General features: G+C 38.5%; 1 protein-coding gene across 1 annotated transcript in view; it reads left to right on the top strand.

Annotated features, from left to right (window-relative positions):
- The window catches only part of LOC128645612 (aldehyde oxidase 1-like), a 365796-nt gene that overhangs the window by 23930 nt on the left and 318915 nt on the right, over window positions 1–22951 (top strand). Inside the window, exons 2-3 of the mRNA XM_053698719.1 lie at window positions 8733–8790; window positions 15274–15370. Of these exons, the coding sequence (XP_053554694.1) occupies window positions 8733–8790; window positions 15274–15370 (155 nt within the window). The remainder of the gene's footprint in view (window positions 1–8732; window positions 8791–15273; window positions 15371–22951) is intronic.

The raw sequence follows: 22951 nt of genomic DNA, 5'->3' as shown, positions 1-22951 counted from the left end.
TGATACCTCCCAAACAGCTCCCTTCCCTCCCCACCCCACAATTGTCCCCACCATCTTAAGTACTGCCATAAAGTCTGCCAGTACTAAAATAAAAGGTTTTTACATTTTTTAATTTTTTTAGCATATTTACATATGCTGTGGTGTAGCATAACCCCTTAGCCCCCAACCTCCCTGATCCCCCCCAAAACAGCTCTCTAACCCTCCCCATCTGCCTTATTGGCGGCCATCTTGGGTACTGGAAGCTGTCTGCTATTATTTCACAGTCAAAAAAGTTTTTTTTTTTTTAAATGTACACTACTGTTACACCAGATATGAGTGGTGGCACTGGGCAAGTGGGCACAGTATACGCTGTGAGCCTGACACACACGCTGGCAGGCAGGCAACTGCAATTAGATTACACAGGGGAAAAAAAAAAGCAGACTGATGTTCTAGCCCTAAAAAGGGCTTTTTGGGGTGCTGTCCTTACAGCAGAGATCAGATGAGTCCTTCAGGACTGTAGTGGACACTGAATACACTAGCCTAGCTATCAATTTCCCTATTAAATCAGCAGCAGCTACACTGTCCCTCCTCTCACTAAGAATGCAGCTTCCAAATGAATCTAAAATGGATGCTGTCCAGGAGGTGGGAGGGTCTGGGAGGGAGGGTCTGCTGCTGATTGGCTGGAATGTGTATTCTGACTGTGAGGTACAGGGTCAAAGTTTACTCAATAATGACGAATAGGGGGTGGATCGAACATCGCATATGTTCGCCCGCTGAGGCGAACGCGAACATGCTATGTTCGCCGGGAACTATTCGCCGGCAAACAATTCGCAACATCACTAATATACAGTACAATACTAGTGTAATTGTGATTAGTCCATGGCCATCCGAATTTTACGAATAAATCTGAACTAATTCAGATTTATTCATTAGATTCGGTGCTATGGTAATTCAGAAATTCTAATCGATCCGAATCTCCGAATTTGATAAATTCGTCCGAATTTAAATTCGGAACGAAACAAAACGTACATGTCTAATAATGAGCAAATTAAGACTGAAAAACTTTTCTTCATATGTGTGTGTAGTTTTTAGCCCTGTAAATACTACAGTAGTGTTGAAATAAAAAAAAAATTCCAGAGCATCATCCAGAGGAAAAGGGTATTGAGCAATGTTATGTTTTCAGCAACAATCATTATGTGAAAGGACTTTTTCTGCACATAGATTACGTTGGAATAGAAAAGCACACAAAGATTAATCTTAAAATATGATTCCACATACAAGGTTTATTTATGCATAGTGAAACAACTTTGTAAAACAATTTTACTGTTTTTTAATGAAAATTGTAGCTTTTCCACTTTTCTGAGAAGCAGTAGAACATTTCATTGAAAACAAGTCCCTGACCCTTCTAAATGCTGCACAGTGATTGCTTGATCAGTGCAGGAGCTTATTTCGATATATGGCAACGGCAAATGGGATAAGATATACAACACTTTATAGGCTCTTTAAAGGGACATAATAATCAATATGCTCAATCACTTGAAAGTGATGCAGCATAACTGTAGAAATCTGACAAGAAAATATTACCTGAGCATCTCTATGTAAAAAGGGAAGATATTTTACCTCAACATGTCTTCATCTCACCAGAGTAAGTGATGTGTAAGTAGTTATACTTCAGTTTCTGCCCAGCTGCAAGTTGGAAAAAAAAATAGCCAATCAGCATCAGCAGTGCTGAGGTAATGTTTTGCCTTTGCTGTGATCTCATGAAATTTCACTAAAGTCTCATGAGATTTCTTAGTACGAATTTAAACTGAATAGGAAAATAACATGACTATGCATGCACATGCCAGATGCACACTCCTTGCAAGTCCTGGGTCTAGCATCCTGACTGGTTGCTTAAAGGGCCATGATACCCAAATGTTGAAACACTTGAAAGTGATGCAGCATAGTTGTAAAAAGCTGACTAGAAAATATCACCTGAACATCTCTATGTAAAAAAGAAAGATATTTTACCTCAAAAGTTCCTCAGTAGCCACATCCCATTGTAAAAGACTTCTAAGCAGCAAATCAGTATGTCTGTCCCAGGACAGCTAAGGGAGTGAGCTTTCATGCATACTCATCTTTTTTCCCTATTCAGTTTAAGGAAGTTTACTATGAAATCTCATGAGAGTTAAGTCAAATCTCATGAGATCACAGTAAAAGAGTTCATGACCTCAGCATTGTCGATGCTGATTGGGTGCTGTTCATTTCTTCTTTTTCTTTCTTTTTTTTTTTTTTTTTTTTTAAACCTGCAGTTGGGCAGCAGCTGAATTATAGCTTTTTTACACAGAACTTACTCTGCTGAGCTGAGGAAGTTGTGAGATAAAATATCTTCCTTTTTTACATAGAGATTCTCAGGTGATATTTTCCTGTCAGCTTTTTACAGTTATACTGCATCAGTTTCAAGTGATTTAGCCTATGAGTATTATGTCTCTTTAAGGTCTCTTTACAGTGGGGTATGAATACTTAGGACATTTGAGAGTAAAATATCTCCCTTCTTATGGCTAACTGGAGCCATACAAAAAAAAAATTGCTGCATGCTCAGTTCATATTTTAGCAAAGACATGTCCTTGTTTGTTTAAACGTTGAAAATCCTAAGAAATTATATAAATCTTTAAAAAGTTAATATATTAATCTATAAGATACATATATATATATAAATATGTAATTTTTAAGTATTTAGAAAGTATTTTTTATAAAAACAGATTGAATATTGCAATTTAAAAAAATGGTCATGTCAGTTTACCTTTGGTAAATTGGTGATTGCTTTGCTGTACCATGCAGAAAAACTGTGCAATAAAGTAATTCTGTATCATCTACTGCTGGTTCTCCTCAACTGGATTAGAAATGATGTATCATGTTGCAGGTTTGATTAATAACTAATGTAATGTGATAACTGATTCAATGTGTTAAATACTGACAGGGTTGGAATGATATATTTATATATATTTATTTTACCAACTGAATAAAGGCACATTCTTTTTTAGCTTTAAGGAAAAATGAATAATTTGCATAAATTACGGTAAAACTGGGACCTAAACTAATGTTTTAAATTAAAGAAATGATTAGTGTCTCCCCAAATTTGAGGGTAAGGGGAAACTATGTACAAAAAAAATGGATAATTACAATATCTTTTTTTTTCATCTTACAATTTGTTTAAATTAGGGCTTGGGTTAGTGATGGCCATTGTTAGTAATTCACCTAATACATTTGTACCTGGCTAGTTAGATAATATCAAACCAATCTGTCAAGTTAAATTGAATGATAAAGTAATTATTAAGTAACGGCTAGATTACGAGTTTTGCGTTATGAGGGGTGCGGTGCTAACTTGCACGTTATTGTCATCTCTCACTTACCTACAGCGCTGTTATTACAGGTTTTCATAAACCCGGTGTTATTAGGTAAGAAGTGAGCATAGAGCAAAATTGTGCTCCATACCGCACTCCAATACCAGCGCTGCTTAAGGCAGCGGTTAGCATGTTTTACGTGCTCGGGCACGATTTCCCCATAGTCATCAATGGGGAGAGCCGGCTGAAAAAAAGCCTAACACCTGCAATAAAGCAGCGTAAAGCTCCGTAACGCAGCCCCATTGATTCATATGGGGAAACTAAATTTATGTTTACACCTATCACCCTAACATAAACCCTGAGTCTAAACACCCCTAATCTTACACTTATTAACCCCTAAAATGCCGCCCGACATCGCCGACACCTACATTATATTTATTAACCCCTAATCTGCCGCCCCTGACAACGCTGCCACCTACATTATACTTATTAACCCCTAATCTGCTGCCCCAAAATCACCGACACCTACATTATACTTATTAACCCCTAATCTCTTGCCCCCAATGTCGCTGCAACCTACCTACACTAATTAACCCCTAATCTGCTGCCCCCAACGTCGCCGCCACTATAATAAACATATTAACCCCTAAACCACCGCACTCCTGCATCACAAACACTAGTTAAATATTATTAACCCCTAACCTGCCGCCCCTAAGATCGCCGCTACCTACCTACATTTATTAACCCCTAATCTGCCGCTCCCAATGTCGCCGCCACTATACTAAATTTATTAACCCCTAAACCTAAGTCTAACCCTAACACCCCCTAATTTAAATATAATTCAAATAAATCTAAATAAAATGTACTATTATTACCTAAATAATTCCTATTTAAAACTAAATACTTACCTGTAAAATAAACCCTAAACTAGCTACAATATAACTAATAGTTACATTGTAGCTAGCTTAGGGTTTATAATTATTTTACAGGCAAGTTTGTATTTATTTTAACTAGGTAGAATAGTTACTAAATAGTTATTAATTATTTACAAGCTACCTAATCAAAATAAATACAAATTTACCTGTAAAATAAAACCTAATAATTTTTATTTAGATTTATTTTAATTATATTTAAGTTAAGGGGTGTTAGGGATAGGGTTAGACTTAGGTTTAGGGGTTAATACCTTTAGTATAGTGGCGGCGACATTGGGGGTGGCAGATTAGGGGTTAATAACTGTAATGTAAGTTGTGGCGATGTTAGGGACAGAAGATTAGGGGTTAATAATTGTTACGGTACCAACGGTGTACCAAGGGTTAGTACCAGGGAACAATGTCCTGCATAGGGAATCAGCAATTCACAACCCAGCCAGTTTCAGGTTTAAAACAGAATGTCATTTATTAAAGGCTAGATGCCTAGTATTTATACAGGTTTTACCCCAGATGGGGGGGTTGAAAGACTCTTGTACATTTAGATAAAAAGGGGAAGACGCCCTTTTATGAAACAGTAGAATTACATTACTTAAATACTTTACTTAGGCAGATAACAACTTAAACACATTTGGCTTGTCTTATCACCTAGCGTCTGCTCTCTGAGGGTGATTAAACAATGGCCTGTTTATTACTTAAATGTAATTATAGCACACAATAGCCGAGGCCAGAAAACCTGTCTTTAGAAATTAGATTCTTAGCTAAACACAATTAACTCCTTCAGTCCTGACAGAAGGGTCTGTCACATATCTCCCCCCTTGTGGAACACTCCGGCAGACCCGGCTTGACCCTTTGGCGGGTCAACCTGGGGATGACCGGACTAGGAGGTGGTAGGCATGTCAGTTTGCCAGGACAATCCATCTGTATTCCCGTTATGAGAGAGAATTCCTGTCCATACAAAGAAGGGTTCAACTTCCTCAGTGCCCAGACTAGGGCTAAACAGTCCTTCAAAATCCCATCAGCTTCTTTACGAGTTTTCTGTACCTGCTCTTTATAGGTATCCACAATCCCTTCATACTGACATAGGGTGCCCTTGAGTTGCTGCACCTCACTATGAGCCAGCGTCAGCTTCTCCTCAAGTGTCGCTAAGTTTGTCTTTAATGTTTCATGTCCCACTCTCAAGCTGGTGTTTTCTGCAGTCTGTCGGTGCAGCTTGTCTAGCAGAGATTCACGTTCTAAACGTGCTTTTTCCTCTGCGCTCCTCTTCTCCTTCATCAGCGCATTGTAACGGGACTTCCACGTATCAATAGCGGATAGAGATTTACTGAGCTCAGCGTCCTGGGGCTTAGCAGCAGGGGGGTCAGTCTCTGCTGCACGGATTTGAGCACTGGTAGTCACAGGGTTAACATCAGCGGGACCCATGGGAGCATAGGCAGAAACAAGGGGAGCCAAGTCATTTCCAAGAAGAACATCAGCAGGTAAGTCCTTCTTGACCCCCACATTCACAGGTCTAGCGCCCACTCCCCAATCCAAATGTACCCTGGCAACAGGTAGGCTGAACACATCGCCCCCTGCTACCCTCACAGCCACAGTGTCTCCAGTGTACTGTTTCTCAGACACCAAGTTCTTTTGAAGCAAGGTCATGGTAGCACCAGTATCCCGTAGACCACTGACCTTCTTCCCATTCACTTTAACCAGTTGCCGGTTATTCCGGTGGGCAGCTTGCACAAGGTCTGCCTCATGTAGGATGCTCCAGCATTCTTGCGCCTCTACGTAGCGGGCCGCAGGCTGAGAGTTACGTGGGATTCCGCCGGCGGGTCTTCTCCAGGACTGTGCTTGGTTCGCTGCATTTAGGGGACACTCTGGTCTTTTGTGCCCTAGTTGCTTACATCCAAAGCACCAAATAGGCTGTGAGTAGCCCCGTGAATTGAACCGGGCTCTCTGAGGGTAGTTCGTGGCCGGAGGCCGTGTGGTATAGCGGTGCGCCGGGGGTTGGTAACTGGCAGCTGCTGGGGTGACTGGGGGTCTGTACTCCACTCTAGCAGGGGGCTTAGTGGTAGCAGTGTCCAGTTTGCGGGCATCCATATACTCATCTGCCAGGCGAGCAGCTTCATGCAGGGTGGAGGGTTTACGGTCCCGAACCCACTCTCTAACTCCTGCTGATAACTTGTCAAAGCAATGTTCCAACAGGAATAGCTGCAGCACCTCTTCCCCAGATACGGCTTGGCACCCCGCTATCCAGTGAGTTGCTGTGCGGTGCACCTTATATGCCCACTCAACGTAGGAATCACCAGCTAATTTAACAGTGTCTCTGAACCGCCTCCGGTATGCCTCCGGTGTAACCGCATACCTGGAGAGCAGAGCCTCTTTCACAGTATTATAATCCCCAACCTCCTCATCTGGAATGGCCCGAAAAGCCTCACTGGCCCGGCCGGATAATTTTCCGGATAATATCGTGACCCAGTCCTCTGCGGGTACCTTGTGTAGTGCACATTGCCTCTCAAAATCCGCAAGGAACCCATCAATCTCTCCTTCTGTTTCCAGGAAGTTTTTAAAAGCTGCAAAATTTACTTTTCTCTTTTCCACTGGGTTTGCTGCAGCGCCGCTTTGGCGAAGTAGGTTGGCCTCCACAGCTGCTATGACCCGGTCGATAATTTCCGCAGATGGGTTGGGGCCATAATGTGCCAGTCTTATTTTAACCGCCCGATCAAAGCTTGCTTCTGCGGGGGTTCTGTCTGCTATGCTGGGCCCATTGGTTCCTTCTGTTCCTGGTACTCTTTCCATCTTAGTCAGTATTGTAATAATCCCCCTCTTCCTGAGGTTACTGGCTTGTGTAGTTGCTCTTCTGGGCGATAAGGTTCATTCCGTCGCTTGCCACCAATGTTACGGTACCAACAGTGTACCAAGGGTTAGTACCAGGGAACAATGTCCTGCATAGGGAATCAGCAATTCACAACCCAGCCAGTTTCAGGTTTAAAACAGAATGTCATTTATTAAAGGCTAGATGCCTAGTATTTATACAGGTTTTACCCCAGATGGGGGGGTTGAAAGACTCTTGTACATTTAGATAAAAAGGGGAAGACGCCCTTTTATGAAACAGTAGAATTACATTACTTAAATACTTTACTTAGGCAGATAACAACTTAAACACATTTGGCTTGTCTTATCACCTAGCGTCTGCTCTCTGAGGGTGATTAAACAATGGCCTGTTTATTACTTAAATGTAATTATAGCACACAATAGCCGAGGCCAGAAAACCTGTCTTTAGAAATTAGATTCTTAGCTAAACACAATTAACTCCTTCAGTCCTGACAGAAGGGTCTGTCACAATAATATTTAACTAGTGTTTGCGAGTCGGGAGTGTGGCGGTTTAGGGGTTAATATGTTTATTATAGTGGCGGCTATGTCGGGAGTGGCAGATTAGGGTTAATAATTTTATTTTAGTGTTTGTGATGCGGGAGGGCCTCGATTTAGGGGTTTATGGGTGTTAGTGTACTTTTTAGCACTTTAGTTATGAGTTTTATGCTACAGCTTTGTAGCGTAAAACTCATAACTACTGACTTTAGATTGCGTTACAAATCTTGCGGGATAGGCTGTACCGCTCACTTTTTGGCCTCCCAGAAAAAGCTTGTAATATCGGCGCTATGGAAGTCCCATTGAAAAAAGACTTTACGCAAATTGCGTAAGTTAATTTGCATTAAGGCCAAAAAAGTGTGCGGTACATCTGTACCTACAAGACTCGTAATAGCAGCGGTAGTGAAAAAGCAGCGTTATAACCCATAACGCTGCTTTTTTACTCATAACGCAAAACTCGTAATCTAGCCTTTACTGTTTAATAAAAAATAAAAAAGTTTGTAAAGCACAGTTGACAATTTGAAGTTACTTAGGTGAATTGCCTACAATAAAAGTACAGTCTACAATATATTTTTTTATTATTTTAAAAGATAGCTAATCCCTTTATTACCCATTCCCCAGTTTTGCATAACCAACACTGCTATATTAATACACTTTTTACCTCTGTGATTACCTTATATCTAAGCATCTTCTGACAGCCCCCTGATCACATTACATTTTATTTATTATCTATTGACTTGCATTTAGTACTGTGTTGTGCTAAATCTTAAATAACTCTTCAGGCGTGAACACAATGTTATCTATAAGGCTCACATGCGCTAGCACCCCCCTGTTGTGAAAAGCAATTAAAAAAGCATGTGATAAGAGGCTGTCTATAGTGGCTTAGAAACAGGCAGAAATGTAGAAGTTTAAATGTTATAAAGTACATTAATATATCAATGTTGCAAAGCTGGGGAATGGGTAGTAAAGTCATTATCTATCTTTTTAAACAATTTTAGTGTAGACTGTCCCTTAATTTTTGTTAACTTTGTCAATTTTCTGGTAACCTGTGACTCTGGAAAATGTTGCTTTGTGCATGAATAAATATATAATCATACAATTCAAAGACATATATATTTTATCTTGCTGTATGCTATATTTTTCTTTGCAGATAGTAGAAAAAAATGCAGATCCAGAAGTTATGCTGCTCTCCTACCTGAGAAAAAAGTGTATCCTTTGGCCTACGCTAAAAGTGGGGGTATATTTTATGCCTGTATGATCCTTAGTACACACATAATCATTTAAAAATAAAATTTAAATTTCTTTAGATAGAGGCAGATATATGGAGCTAAGCAAGAAATAAAAATGTAATATAACACTGGTAGGAACAAATTGCCTAACACACAACTTTAGTCTAATACATTTGATCATGAAAAGTTTGGTTATTGCTTTAATCAAAAAAGGTCTAGCTTTCTTCTATCATTGATAAGTTATCTCAACATTCTATTACAACCAACATACAAAATGAAAACACTATCTAAACCCTCGTAAAAACTCTGAATCTGAAGTCCCCCCCCCCGCGAAAAAAACCCTCTTTTGATAATGTTTTATATATTGACTTTTAGTCCTTTATGCAAGGGATTTTTCAGAAACTCTCAGTATACTTATTAAAAAGCCTATTAAAAATAAAACTGAAATAGTTTTTAAATCAAGTCATCCATATTCATACCATAAAACATTCTGGGCCAGATTACAAGTAGCACACTATCATTTGAACATGATCAATATCAGATTTTGTCGGCCATTTGAGCGCAAGTTAAATTCCACTCATATGATAAGTTGAAAGTAAAGGCAAAAGTGTGAGAGCAATCGTGATTTATGCAAGAATGATTACCGTGACCTCAGAGCACTGCATAACACTTGAATAAAACATTGCACAAAACACATCCAAAATCCACTTAACAGTGCAGTTGCATTCATAATAACACTGTCTGATACAAATTGTTTTAAAAAATACATAAAAAAGTTATTATGTAAATGGATTTAACCTAGATATACATACATATACATGTCTAAATAAATATGTATATATATATATACATATATATATATAATATATATATATATATATATTGTACATACAAACTTTCTTCTCTTGGGAGGGCACTCACAGGATTTTTTTCTTGGAAATTAAAATATTCTTTATTTCCAAATGGTAAAAGTAACAATTTGATCAACAAGGCCTGTCGCTTGGGAGCCCGGCTACAATGCCGTTGAGATAGATGTTGATCGCTATAAATATATAACATATTTGTCTTGAAAAAAGCCCAAATTGGGGCCGAAACGTAGACAATCAAATTGTTACTTTTACTATTTGGAAATAAAGATTATTTAAAATTTTAAGAAAAAATTCCTGTGATTGTCGTCCCAAGAGAAAAAAGTTTCTATATACATTATAGAGGATAGCACCCAGGTAGTGAGTATATATATATATATGTGTGTGGTTATATGTGTATACATATGTATTTATATGTATATGTAGGTATTTTCATATATATATATATATATATATATATATATATATATATATATATATATATATATATATATATATATATATATATATATATATATATATATATATGTGTGTGTGTGTGTGTGTGCACTGGAGACTTTTGCAGTCTAATAGATGAAAACAAGAAAAATCCTATTTATGCAATATTCATAATTAAGTGTTTAACTATGTAATTAACTGTAAATATTATACATTACAATATTATGCACATATCTTATTAAGTTATATGTATTTTAAAATATATATTCATATATATGTATATATATATATATATTTATATATATATATCTATACCTATATAAAATCATACATTTATATATATATATATATATATATATATATATATAAAAATACATATAAATATATATATATATATATATATATATATATATATATATATATATATATACAGTCCAAGAAAGGATAGCACTCACTGGTCTTACGTATTCATTTCAATTTAATTGATCAGATCACATAAACTTATCAAACAATGCATCAACAACCTTTATATACCCCAAAGTACTTACTCTAGCATGTTCACTAAACACACCTGTAATTCACGGCTCTGTCCGCCTCACGGTGTATGCGTCATCACTAGGCGTGACCCGTTGCCATGGTGAAAAACCTTGCTTCGTATATACAATAGCGTGAATTTCAATAAAATTGAATACGTAAGACTGGTGAGTGCTATCCTTTCTTGAACTGTATTACTATTTATATGTTGATATGCACCCCAGCAGTTATAACACGAGTATCGTGAGGGCTGGGCCCTTGTGAGAAACTTTATTTTTATATATATATATATATATATATATATATATATATATATATATATATATATATATATATATATATATATATATATATATCAGTGACATGCAGTGAGGTCAGAGGCTGGTGAGACACCGGCTATGTTATGCCGGAGAAACACATATATGAACCCAATAGTGGTAGCTTAAATTAAACTAAAGCATTGTTTCTCAATTGCAGGCCTCAAGATCCCCCAACAGGGCAGGTTTTTATTATAGCTGAACCAGTGCACAGGTGAAATAATTAGCTGATGGGTGAGAGCAAGTTTTTGTTACTGATCAGCTGATTACTTCACCTGTGCACTGGTTCAGCTATAATGAAAACCTGGCTTGTTGGGGGGTACTTGAGAACCGTGGTTGAGAAACACAATTCTGTGGCACAGTGTCAGTTACTTAGCAATTCAAATGTTACACAATCTCTTCTCTACTCACTACTGTGTTGTAAAAAGAAAAATAATTTACCATGGTAAGAGGTGCTACAACTTCACTTCTAGTTTCCTATTATGAGTATGAGTAGATGGAAAAGACATAGCATGCAGCTCTGCTCAATAGAGCACACACAAATTGCCCTTGCATAACTTTGCACACAAATGCACAAGACATGAAACCAAGCAACAAAAGCCTTAAATCAATAATCTGCATCTCAATGACATACATGAAAAAAACAGGTACTAAATCCCAGTGAATTGAAATAGGATAATTTCAGGCAGAGGATATAATCATCTGATAGATAGAACCTACAAGTAAAATGCACAAAATAAGGCAATGTCAGTAACAGTAGGAGGCACATGTATTACCAATAAGAATGGGCAGATATAAATGAGACCTCATTTTTCTATGATAAATTCACCTCCAGACTCAGAAGGTCACTCTTGAACCAATTTAATCTGATGGAACTAGGAAGAGGAGATCTAGTAATTGTAATGGTCACTTTTGGATCATAGCAGTAATATTATGGAATAAAAAAAAATCATAAAATTTTAGCTTTCCTTTACAACAGGTGAGGTCAATCTTGCACCTTATTTATCACTTTAAATTATAGAAGGGATTATAGATTTACTGAACTAGCATATTTAAAACATGTACTAAGTAAGGGACTCCAATGTGCCTCTGTCTCTGCCTCTGTGCTACTACTTACAGCCCAGATGAGTGTGTTAGAGCAGCGCTGACACTACTTCACTAGCAGTGTCAGGGAAGGCATAGGGGGACTTAAATTCTAGTGACTGTAAAATTGAACCATACACCTGCCCTAAGTAGAAACTCAAAGAATAACTCATGCAGCTCTCTGCTATACCCATCTTGCTGAGTCGCCTCTAGCTTGAGCTCACTGAGTCACTCAGATATCCCAGATCCTGCCCTGGCTGTCAATGATACCCCCAGCCCCCTTGCAATAAATGATTCCCTCAGCCCCCCTGCAATAAAATGATGTCTCCAGCCATAAATGATGCCCCAGCCCCCCTTATAATAAGTTATGCCCCCAGTCCCCCAGCAATAAAATGATGCCCCCAGCCATAAATTATGATACTCCCAGCCCCTCTGTAATAAATTATGCCCCAGCCCCCCTGCAATAAAATGATGCCCCCAGCCCCCTGCAATAAATGATTCCCCCAGCCCCCTGCAAAAAAATGATGCCCCTAGCCATAAATGATGCCCCCAGGCCCCTTGCAATAAATTATTTCCACAGCCATCCTGCAATAAAATGATGCCCCAGCCATAAATGATGCCTCAGCCCCCTGCAATAAATTATGCCCCCAGCCCCCTTGTAATAAGTTATGCCCCCAGCAATAAAATCATGCCCCGCTGCAAAAAATGATGCTCCCAGCACCCCTGCAATAAAATGATACTCCAAGCCACCTGTAATAATAAATTATGCCCCAGCCCCCCAGCATTAAATGATGCCCCCAGCCCCCTGCAATAAAATGATTCCTCCAGCGCCCTGCAATAAATGATTGCCCAGCCTCCCCTGTAATGAATGATGCCCCAGCTCCCCTGCAATAAAATTATGCCACCAGCCCCCCTGCAATAAATGATGCCCCAGCCACCCCTGTAATAAAGTATGCTCCCAGCTGCCCTGCAATAAATGATTCCCCCAGCCCCCTGCAATAAAATAATGCCCCCAGCCATAAATGATGCCACCAGCCCCCTGCAATAAAAAGATGCTCCCAACCTTGCTGCAATAAAATGATGCCCCCTGCACCCCTGCAATAAAATTATTCCCCCAGCCCTGCTGTAATAAATTATGCCCCCAGCCCACCTGCAATAATTGATTCTCCCAGCCCCCCTGAAATAAAACGATGCCCCAGCCATAATTAATGCCCCAGCCCCCCTGCAATAAATGATGGCCCCAGCCCCCATGTAATAAGTTATGCCCCGAGCCCCCCCAGCAATAATATGATGCCCCCAGCTCCGCCTACAATAAAATGATGCCCCAAACAAAAATATGATGCTCCCAGCCCCCCTGCAATAAAATGATGCCCCAGCCCCCTGCAATAAATGATGGCCCCAGCCCCACTGCAATAAATGATGCCCCCTGCAATAAAAATGAAGCCCCCAGCCCCCTGCAATAAAATGATGCCCCCAGCCTCCTGCAATAAAATTATGCCCCTAGCCCCTGCAATAAATGATGCCCCCAGCCCCCCTGCAATAAAATGATGCCTCAGCCCCCCTGCAAAAAATGATGCCCCAGCAATAAACTTAGGCCCCCAGCCCCCTGCAATAAATTATGCACCCAGCTCCCCTGCAATAAATTATGCACCAAGGCCCCCTGCAATAAAATGATGCCCCCCAACAAAAATATGATGCCCCTAGCCCCCTGCAATAAATGATACCCCCAGTCCCCTGCAATAAATTATGCCCCAGCAATAAAATGATACCCTCCCCATGCCCCTCCCCCATGCCCCCCCTGCAAAAATCAAAAGTCAGTTACTTACTGAGGGCTCAAGTGGCACTGCAGGGTAGCAGAATAAGACCAGAATACCGTTGCAACTCTTCAGTTACAGTCAGTGACTGTCTGCTTAGAATCCACATGATCAGGGCTCAGGAGGCAGACGCAGTCTCTCCTCTGTCTTCAGCTTCCCGCTAGGCATTTCCACCCTGGTGCTCCCTTGCATGTGCAGGAAGCCAATCAGCGCCGGTCACATTCTCCTGGTTCTGTCAATTACCAGGAGAACATGACTGTCTCTGATTGGCTCCCTATCTAGGAGGCAGCAAGAGGGCTGCCTCCTCTTGGTCCCTATTGTTAGTGATGATATTTTATCAACTAATAGGTGGCGCTTCAGCACGGCTAATGCTATATCACCCATGTAGTGCAATAGAGAGACGCAGTCTTGTACGCAGCCTCTACATAGCGTTACATGGGGAGTGGAATGGTGATTTATTTTTTGGACAATTTTTTTGTTGATTTAATTAAATTTAATTAAACTTTGGCCTCATATGGCAGGGGTGACATTGCTTCCCCTGTCTCCTATGACTGCACGTCCCTGATATATATATATATATATATATATATATATATATATATATATATGTATAAAAATATACTTGTGCAAAACTCCATCAGATATATATTTAAATATCTTTTAAAAAAATAAATAGAATGTATTCTGCTTTGTGCAGAACACTGGATTTTGAAAGGTGCAATATTATCTCTTATGTTGTGCTTTTAAATAACCATGATCGTGTTTGCGCGACTTGTGGGTTTTTTTCAACTTTTTTGGCACCATTGAAGTCTATGGGGAATACGATTCGGCTTTCGCGACTTATCAAAGATTATTTGTTACTGCGAAGTTACCAACGCAAGAGCGCAAACTTTTTAGTTTCAACTTGTAATATGAGCACAAATCTTTGAGAACAAAAAAAATACTTCTAGTGGTTTTAATGCTCAAGGATAGTGCAAAATACTGCTCCACTTGTAATCTATATCAGTAACACCTAATCGTAAAATCAAGTTATATTTTTCCAGGAATAATAGAACCATTATCTATCTCAAAAATAGTTTATTTTCTTTGAAAATTGTCTGGCCTGTTAAAAAATATATTTATGTATGCTTGCTAAATTATATTAACGGCACTGGGTAAAGCAAGTTTTGAAAGAAAAATTTTTGAAAAAAAAAATTCCCATGGGTATTTACAAAGGTCTTGATATTTACTAAATGTACTAGTTTTACTTTGTAGTAAAGCACATGATAACCCTAAAATCAATACCGATAACGATAGTAAATGTTTATTTAAACACTCAGGAAAGCTCTTCAGCAAGAGTTACACTATAAACTCTTGTGATGGGTTTATTTTTTTCTACTTTGGTAACACTTCCATAACTTTTTCTACCAGTATATCTGACAGGCACCAAATATGGCTGTGGAGGAGGTGGCTGTGGTGCCTGCACCGTGATGGTGTCCACAATTCATCCAGTCTCTAGGAAGATTATGTATCCTTTTTAACATTAGAGGGGAAAATAAAGACAATCTATTTGGTTTGATCATACTGAATGTTAAATACACATAATGTGTTTGATGAAGTTGTAATTGATACTGTCAGCTCACAAATATATTATTAGACATGAATTTGTTTTGTGATGTCAGTATATAGCAAGGTTATAATACAATTTATTTATTATTATTCTTTAAAACAAACCCACAATAAAAATGTATACATGAAACAATTGAAATTAATAATTATTCCTAAATTATTTAGATTAGTTAAAATTTATAAACACCTTGAATTATATTTATAGAAACCATATTATGAATCAAATCATACGCACTTAAATTGTTTCAATATTCTATAAATAGATAAAAAATATATACCATTAAAATTTACCTTATTCACAATGAATCACATTAGAATATCATAATAAAATACCAGAATATGGACTGCTAACTTTAACAGTGTAAATACTTGGGAATAAGAGCTTACACCTGTCACGGTCAAAACCTTTTATGTATGTATGCTCTAGTGTGCTTGAGCCATTGAGTGTAGTCCAACAAGCAAACCTTTTTAACCTATATATGTATATAGCCTGTATGAAAAATAATTGTGCTCAGGAATACAGGTAAACAGGTATAAATAAATGAGCTGCACTCAAATTGCCAGTCTGTTAGTATCCATAGAAATCAAATACACCTTCCCCCATGTTAGATTTCTGGGTCCTTAAGGGTTACTATGCAGTATGCTGTTTGCAAAGAATTACAGCCAAGCATGTTACTCACAGTTCATCAGTCCGGACTGCAGCGGCTGTTGGGTAGTCAGGAGATTTCATATAGCAAACTTAAACTTAATTTTCAGCGTGGCTTCTGGCCATTACGGCTCCGTGCGCTGTATTCGAGCTTCTTTGTTCCGCCTTGCACTCTTTCTCTCCACAGCCTTCCCGTGGTTCCCACAGGCTCCCGGCCTCTACGAGGACCCCTTGGAATGACAGACTGGGTGACCATTCCCCTGCAGGTCCCTACACCTAGCCCATGCTCACTGCTGGCCAAAAAAGAGATAGTAAACAAGCAAGTGAGGAGCACCGAGCTGAGTAGGCTTCTCAAGTTTTTACCAGGGTTATATGTAACCTATTTGTTTTTACCACTATTGAAATAATGATACTTCATGTTTAACCCTATTCAGCTTGGTGCTCCTCACTTGCTTGTTTGTGCTAACTTTAACAGTGCCTAGTTAAACAATATAACAAGATATTTTAGCAGCCAACTTCTATGCCAATTTGTCTGAGCTGAAATAAATCTTATTTAGCTACAATAAGACAAATTCTAAAATATATAGTTGCAAATATAAATTACTTAGCACTAAATGTGACTAGTTTTAAACTACACAGGACATCAGTTTAAAATACAAAATATGCTCTTTAATTTTACCAGCTGTAATCTTACTATAGCCTTAGAATGCCTTTGATTTAAATATTATATATATTTAACAGTTTCTTATACTTTAACAGATCACCACGTTAAATTTTTCAGTTTTTCCAGAATTCCTAGTTTCCCCCATATGAATAAAGGATTGCAATATGGATAATAAAAGGTAGCCCAATTTCGCTTATAGTGACTGTGTCCCAAAATGGCAGCAAAGTTATCAGTCAAAATTTTAGAAAAGAAAATACCTCTTCTTTCTCCTATGCCTGAGCTTTTCAAGTGATAGGCCCCTCCCTCTTTTGGAATCATTGGTGAATGTTGGATATGCCCTTACCGGATACTTGTCTTTCCATTGGCCCTCGGAGCTGAAACATTTGATTGGCCAACTGGGAACATATGTTTTAAACAGTCAATTCGTTTGGCTGTCATACCAGTTTTAATCCCCTAGGGAGCAGCAGACAACAAGAAATGTAGTCTCATTATCAATATTGCTACATTTTAATTATATAACCTTAAAATTTTTATTCAATATAGTATAATTTCTTGTATTAATAAACTTATCTGGTCAGCATATATGTGTCCCATTTAATACAATTTAGCATGTATTTATAGAGACTAAATATGGGTATGCTTCTAGTATCATATTAGTAAGCAATTTTAAAATGCATTTAAAGTTGCATTTAATTATTTTCCTATATTCATACAAACACAGCATATTTCATATTCAGTACACTTCTTGCTGAGTGCACAGACTTATGTTTATGACCAATATTAGGATATAGGATATCTTGTTGTCTGAAAAATAAAGAAACAGATGTTGTTAATTTTAAATGAATCAAACATTTATACATCTATCAATGCAGCTATTATTCAATATAACAGACATTTATCCAATATAGTATGTTCCAGATCACTATATATATATATATATATATATATATATATATATATATATATATATATATATATATATATATAGCAAATTGAATAAGAAAGGCACTCTCCGTTTTAAAAAAAAAGTTTGGTGTTTAAAACAGAGAGTGCCTTTCTTATTCAATTTGCTATACTGTTATTTTAAGTGCACCCCGGATGCTGTGCTTTGAGTAGAGAGTGTGGGATCCATCTGGAATACTATATATATATATATATTATCGAGAAATAGATACGGGAGAGAAGCAAATGCTTTTTTTTTTAAAAATATATAGGCTAGTGAACAAAGGTTACCATAAATCGGTCCTTATTTAATTTATAAGTACATATGGTGCAGGCCCTTATATAGTATTGTATTGTGTAATATAACAAGAGGACTCATCCTGGAAAATAGCCAGGTTGAAAAAAGACAGGGAAACAGCACTCTTTTGAAAATAGTCAATATTTTACTAGCACAATTTATATACATTAATAGTAAAGGAGATGGCATTCGGGAGTCCTGCCTCCACCCTTGCACCGCAAGGATAGGCAAAATACACCGTGTGTAAAAATATTTTTACACACGGTGTATTTTGCCTATAAATTGTGCTAGTAAAATATTGACTATTTTCAAAAGAGTGCTGTTTCCCTGTCTTTTTTCAACCTGGCTATTTTCCAGGATGAGTCCTCTTGTTATATTACACAATACAATATATATATATATATATATATATATATATATATATATATATATATATATATATATATAATATATATATATATATATATATATAATTCCAAAAAGAAGCAGGCACTCTCCGTTTGAACTTCAAAATAATTTTACTTAGTGACGTTTCGGGGTTTCACCCCCGTCCTCAGACTTACAACAATAGTGTATAAACACAGTGATATACTTATACCCCCCTAACACCAATTATGCCATCAATATATCAATAATATAATAAATCAATAAACAAGCGTTTGCAAATACAGTCACCTATGTTTCATCGTGATCAGGCTCACAGCGGTGCACACCCGGCGCTTCCATTACGTCATCTGCATGGAGACAGCGCTCTCTAGTGAATCACACCCCCGCAAGCCGCCAACCACCTACCTCTGCCAACCACAGCAAAAGAACGTCATCAGCAGACGTTTGTACGTAGCTGGAGGCTTAATTCCCAGTGATCGTTTAGGCAACTATGTAATCCTATGTGAAAAAGTGAACATTAAAAACATTATCAAAACAGCATTTTGTACATAATTTAAAAATATCATTTCTCCATTAGAACTATTTCTACTCATAGTATTATATTAGGATGTCGCTTATATACAAATACTTCCAAATATACATCGCTGTCTAACATCAACTCAATGTTACCCCTGCATTCTGCTATTCTATGCTCCATACTATAGTACACTAAATTGGAAATAAACACATAAGTAAAGTAGTGATGGCACATATTGTAACACTATAGGAAGAAATTATTGAATAACATTTCTAGAAGACCCTTATAGAAAGATATTTCAGAAAAGTACACTTTCAGAAAAAACACTGCCAATCTAGCTTAACGTTCAGGCCCTTAGGGATCAGGGTGTACAATTCATATGTCCATCTGGACTCCTTCTGTAGTAGCAAATTACCCCTGTCACCACCTCTTCTCAGTGCAGGGACATGATCAATTAGGGTATATCTTAAATCACAGACATTATGCCTGCTCTCCAAGAAGTGGCGGGCAACTGGTTGATCCGATTCACCCTTCTTAATTGCCCTTCTGATTGAGCTTTTATGATTTGCCATACGTATTCGTAGGTTATCATTAGTTTTACCCACGTAAAACAAACTACATGGGCAATGCAGCAGGTAGACCACATGAGTGGTAGTACAAGTCATCCTGTGTCTGTGTGTATACCTTTTTCTGCTTCTTGGGTGATGGAAAAATTTTCCGGTTATTAGCCCGTTACAGGTGGTGCAGCCACTACATCTATAGCATCCTGGCTTGACATCCTCCAACCATGTCCTATTAGCGTAGCAGTGAACCGGGTCTGTGAGTTGTAGGATATCTTTCAAGGATTTTCCTCTTCGGTACCCAATCCTAGGTTCACCCATCCCTTTAAAAGGGAGGCTATCCTCTAGACGTAGGATTTTCCAATTCTGTTTTAGAATGGTGTTAAGGCCATTCTTGTCAGCCGCATATGTGGTCACCAGGGTCATCTTATCTTGTTCCACCATCCGTCGCTCAGGGACATTCTCAGAGTTTACTTCACTGATGTGTTTTTCCAATAATCCCTTACGATAACCTCTCCTCAAGAAGCGCTCCTTCATCTCATCTGTTTGCCTTGCTGCCCGTTCTTCTTCGGTGTTATTCCTTTTAACCCTTACAAATTGGGATTTCGGTAACGCCTTCTTCAGTGCCGGGGGATGACAGCTGGTTGCCTCTAGAAGAGAATTTTTGTCAGTGGCTTTTCGGAACAAAGTGGTTCCTAGACCATCATCAGTTTTGAAAATCCTTAAGTCAAGGAATTCTATTTCCTCCTGGTTCCAGTTCATTTTGAACTTGAGTGTTCTGTGCTCAGTGTTTAGTTCATTAAACCAGCTGAGTAGATCCTGTTCGTCTCCAGACCAGATCACTATGAGATCATCAATAAATCTCTTAAAGTAAAGGATCTCCCTCCTCTTAAAACACTCGGTCCCATGGTCTTCAAATTCTGCCATAAATAGGTTTGCATAAGATGGGGCCACATTGGACCCCATCGCTGTTCCCATCAGCTGTTGGTAGTGTTGCTGTTCAAATCTGAAATAGTTCTTTTTTAGACAGGTCTCAAGAAGGTCAAGGATGAACTCCACCGGGGGTCCTATATAGGGACTTCTCAAAAGTTGTTTTCTTATAGCCGACAAACCCTCTTCATGGGGGATCACTGTATACAAGCTAGTGACATCCAGGGTCACTAGCCATTCACCTCCCTTCAACCTGATCTTCACAAGGGAATCAATAACATCCTTTGAATCCTTGATGTAGGTCCTCATGCCATGCATGTATGGTTGCAGCAAACTGTCTACATAGATGGCCAGTGGTTGCAATAGCGAGTCAACCGCCGAGACAATCGGCCTCCCCGGCGGTCTCTCCAGGCTCTTGTGTACCTTAGGGAGTGTGTAGAAGATTGGGATTTTTGGGTAATCCTTGATTAGGTATCCCAATGTATCCTGTGTGATGATGCCATCCTCAAAAGCCTCCTTTAGGTAATCATCAATCTCCTTTTTAAACTTATCTGTGGGATCCCTAGGAAGCCTAGAATATACAGCCACATCATCCAATTGTGTCAGGATTTCATCCCTATAATAGGCATAGTCAAGTAAAACCATAGCACCACCCTTGTCCGCCTTCCTTATTACTATAGTTTTATCCTTGGATAGTGCTTTAAGAGAGTCCCTTTCAGCCTTAGTAAGATTGAACCTTACCTGTTGTCTTTGATCTTGAACAGATTCTTGCATCTCCTTTTCCAGCACTTTGCAGAAGGTTTGGATACTAGTGTTGTTACTCCTAGGATCAAAGGTGCTCTTCTTTCTAAACTCCACCACCTGTTCGGTACTATTATGGCCAAAATGTTCCTTAAGTTTCAACATCCTCTGGAATCTTTGTAAATCAATATGCAGGTCAAAATAATACGTAAACCCCGTTGGTACAAAGGACAGTCCCCTCTTCAGGAGTCTCAGGTCAGTTTCCGATAATGTTCTTTGGCTTAGGTTGATAACTATGTTATCCTCCTCTAGTACCTCCGGCGTGGTGGTCTTCCTCTTGTTTTGCCCCCTCCTCGGGTGGGGGCGTCCCCTCCGGCGTTTTTTGACCTCGTAGTCACCCCTTCTTCTTGATATTGTGGTCCAGTCTGTGATCCTCCTACAACCACATCCTCAGAGTCAGTCCCTGAGCCAGAACTATCGACTGTGGTGAGGTTAGCTGGTCTTCTGGCCCTGAATCTCCTGGGCCTAAATTCACGTATACGCTGTCTTTCTTCTGGTTTTAGGGTCCATTTGTATACTTTGCGTTCACGATAATCTTCCTGTACTGCCTCAAATTTTCTATTTTTGAATGCAGTGAGTTCCTTCTGGTACTGGGTCAGCTGAGTCTGTAACTTAGTTGTCCAGTCTTCCTCCCCCCTCTGTACCAGTGTGTCATTATTAACAGCCATATAGGTTTCAATTTCTATCTTCAGTTGTGACATTAGATTCCTTACCTCCTGTATAACTAATAGTATCAGGTCTAAGGCACATTTGTTTAGAATGTTACACCACCTTTCACAGAAATTAGGGTTGTTTCGTCCCAGTGTGGGCACATTTTTCACACAAAATCCTCTGGGTATAAACCCTTTGCGGTAATATTTAGAAAGGTATTTGCCATGTAGCTCCAAATCCTTCTCCCTTTTTTTGAGTTTTAAAAGATGGGAAATGATATGCTCAACCGGTCTTTCTGTTGGGCCTGTGGTCAGAGTCTCAAATAGTATATCCTGGGCATCCTCCTCCATGTATTGAAACACTTTAGCTCCTCTTATAGCCCCGCTATCTGATGCTTCAGCAGCAGCACTGGCCTGTACTAATTGCACCGGTTGAGACATGTTAGGAAAGTACTGAGTAATATCGGAGTATAATAAACTCAAACTTACACTTGGGTGCTTAATAACAAAATAATAGAACAAATCCAGAGGTAAAAGCACTCTCAATCACAGTCCGGGGTGCACAGCAAAATAGTACACAATTCCAAAAAGAAGCAGGCACTCTCCGTTTGAACTTCAAAATAATTTTACTTAGTGACGTTTCGGGGTTTCACCCCCGTCCTCAGACTTACAACAATAGTGTATAAACACAGTGATATACTTATACCCCCCTAACACCAATTATGCCATCAATATATCAATAATATAATAAATCAATAAACAAGCGTTTGCAAATACAGTCACCTATGTTTCATCGTGATCAGGCTCACACGACCAATATTAGGATATAGGATATCTTGTTGTCTGAAAAATAAAGAAACAGATGTTGTTAATTTTAAATGAATCAAACATTTATACATCTATCAATGCAGCTATTATTCAATATAACAGACATTTATCCAATATAGTATGTTCCAGATCACTATATATATATATATATATATATATATATATATATATATATATATATATATAGCAAATTGAATAAGAAAGGCACTCTCCGTTTTAAAAAAAAAGTTTGGTGTTTAAAACAGAGAGTGCCTTTC

Source organism: Bombina bombina, chromosome 1 (assembly GCF_027579735.1).
Source record: "Bombina bombina isolate aBomBom1 chromosome 1, aBomBom1.pri, whole genome shotgun sequence".
Taxonomy (NCBI): Eukaryota; Metazoa; Chordata; class Amphibia; order Anura; family Bombinatoridae; genus Bombina; species Bombina bombina.
This window is presented reverse-complemented; position numbering and strand designations above follow the sequence as displayed.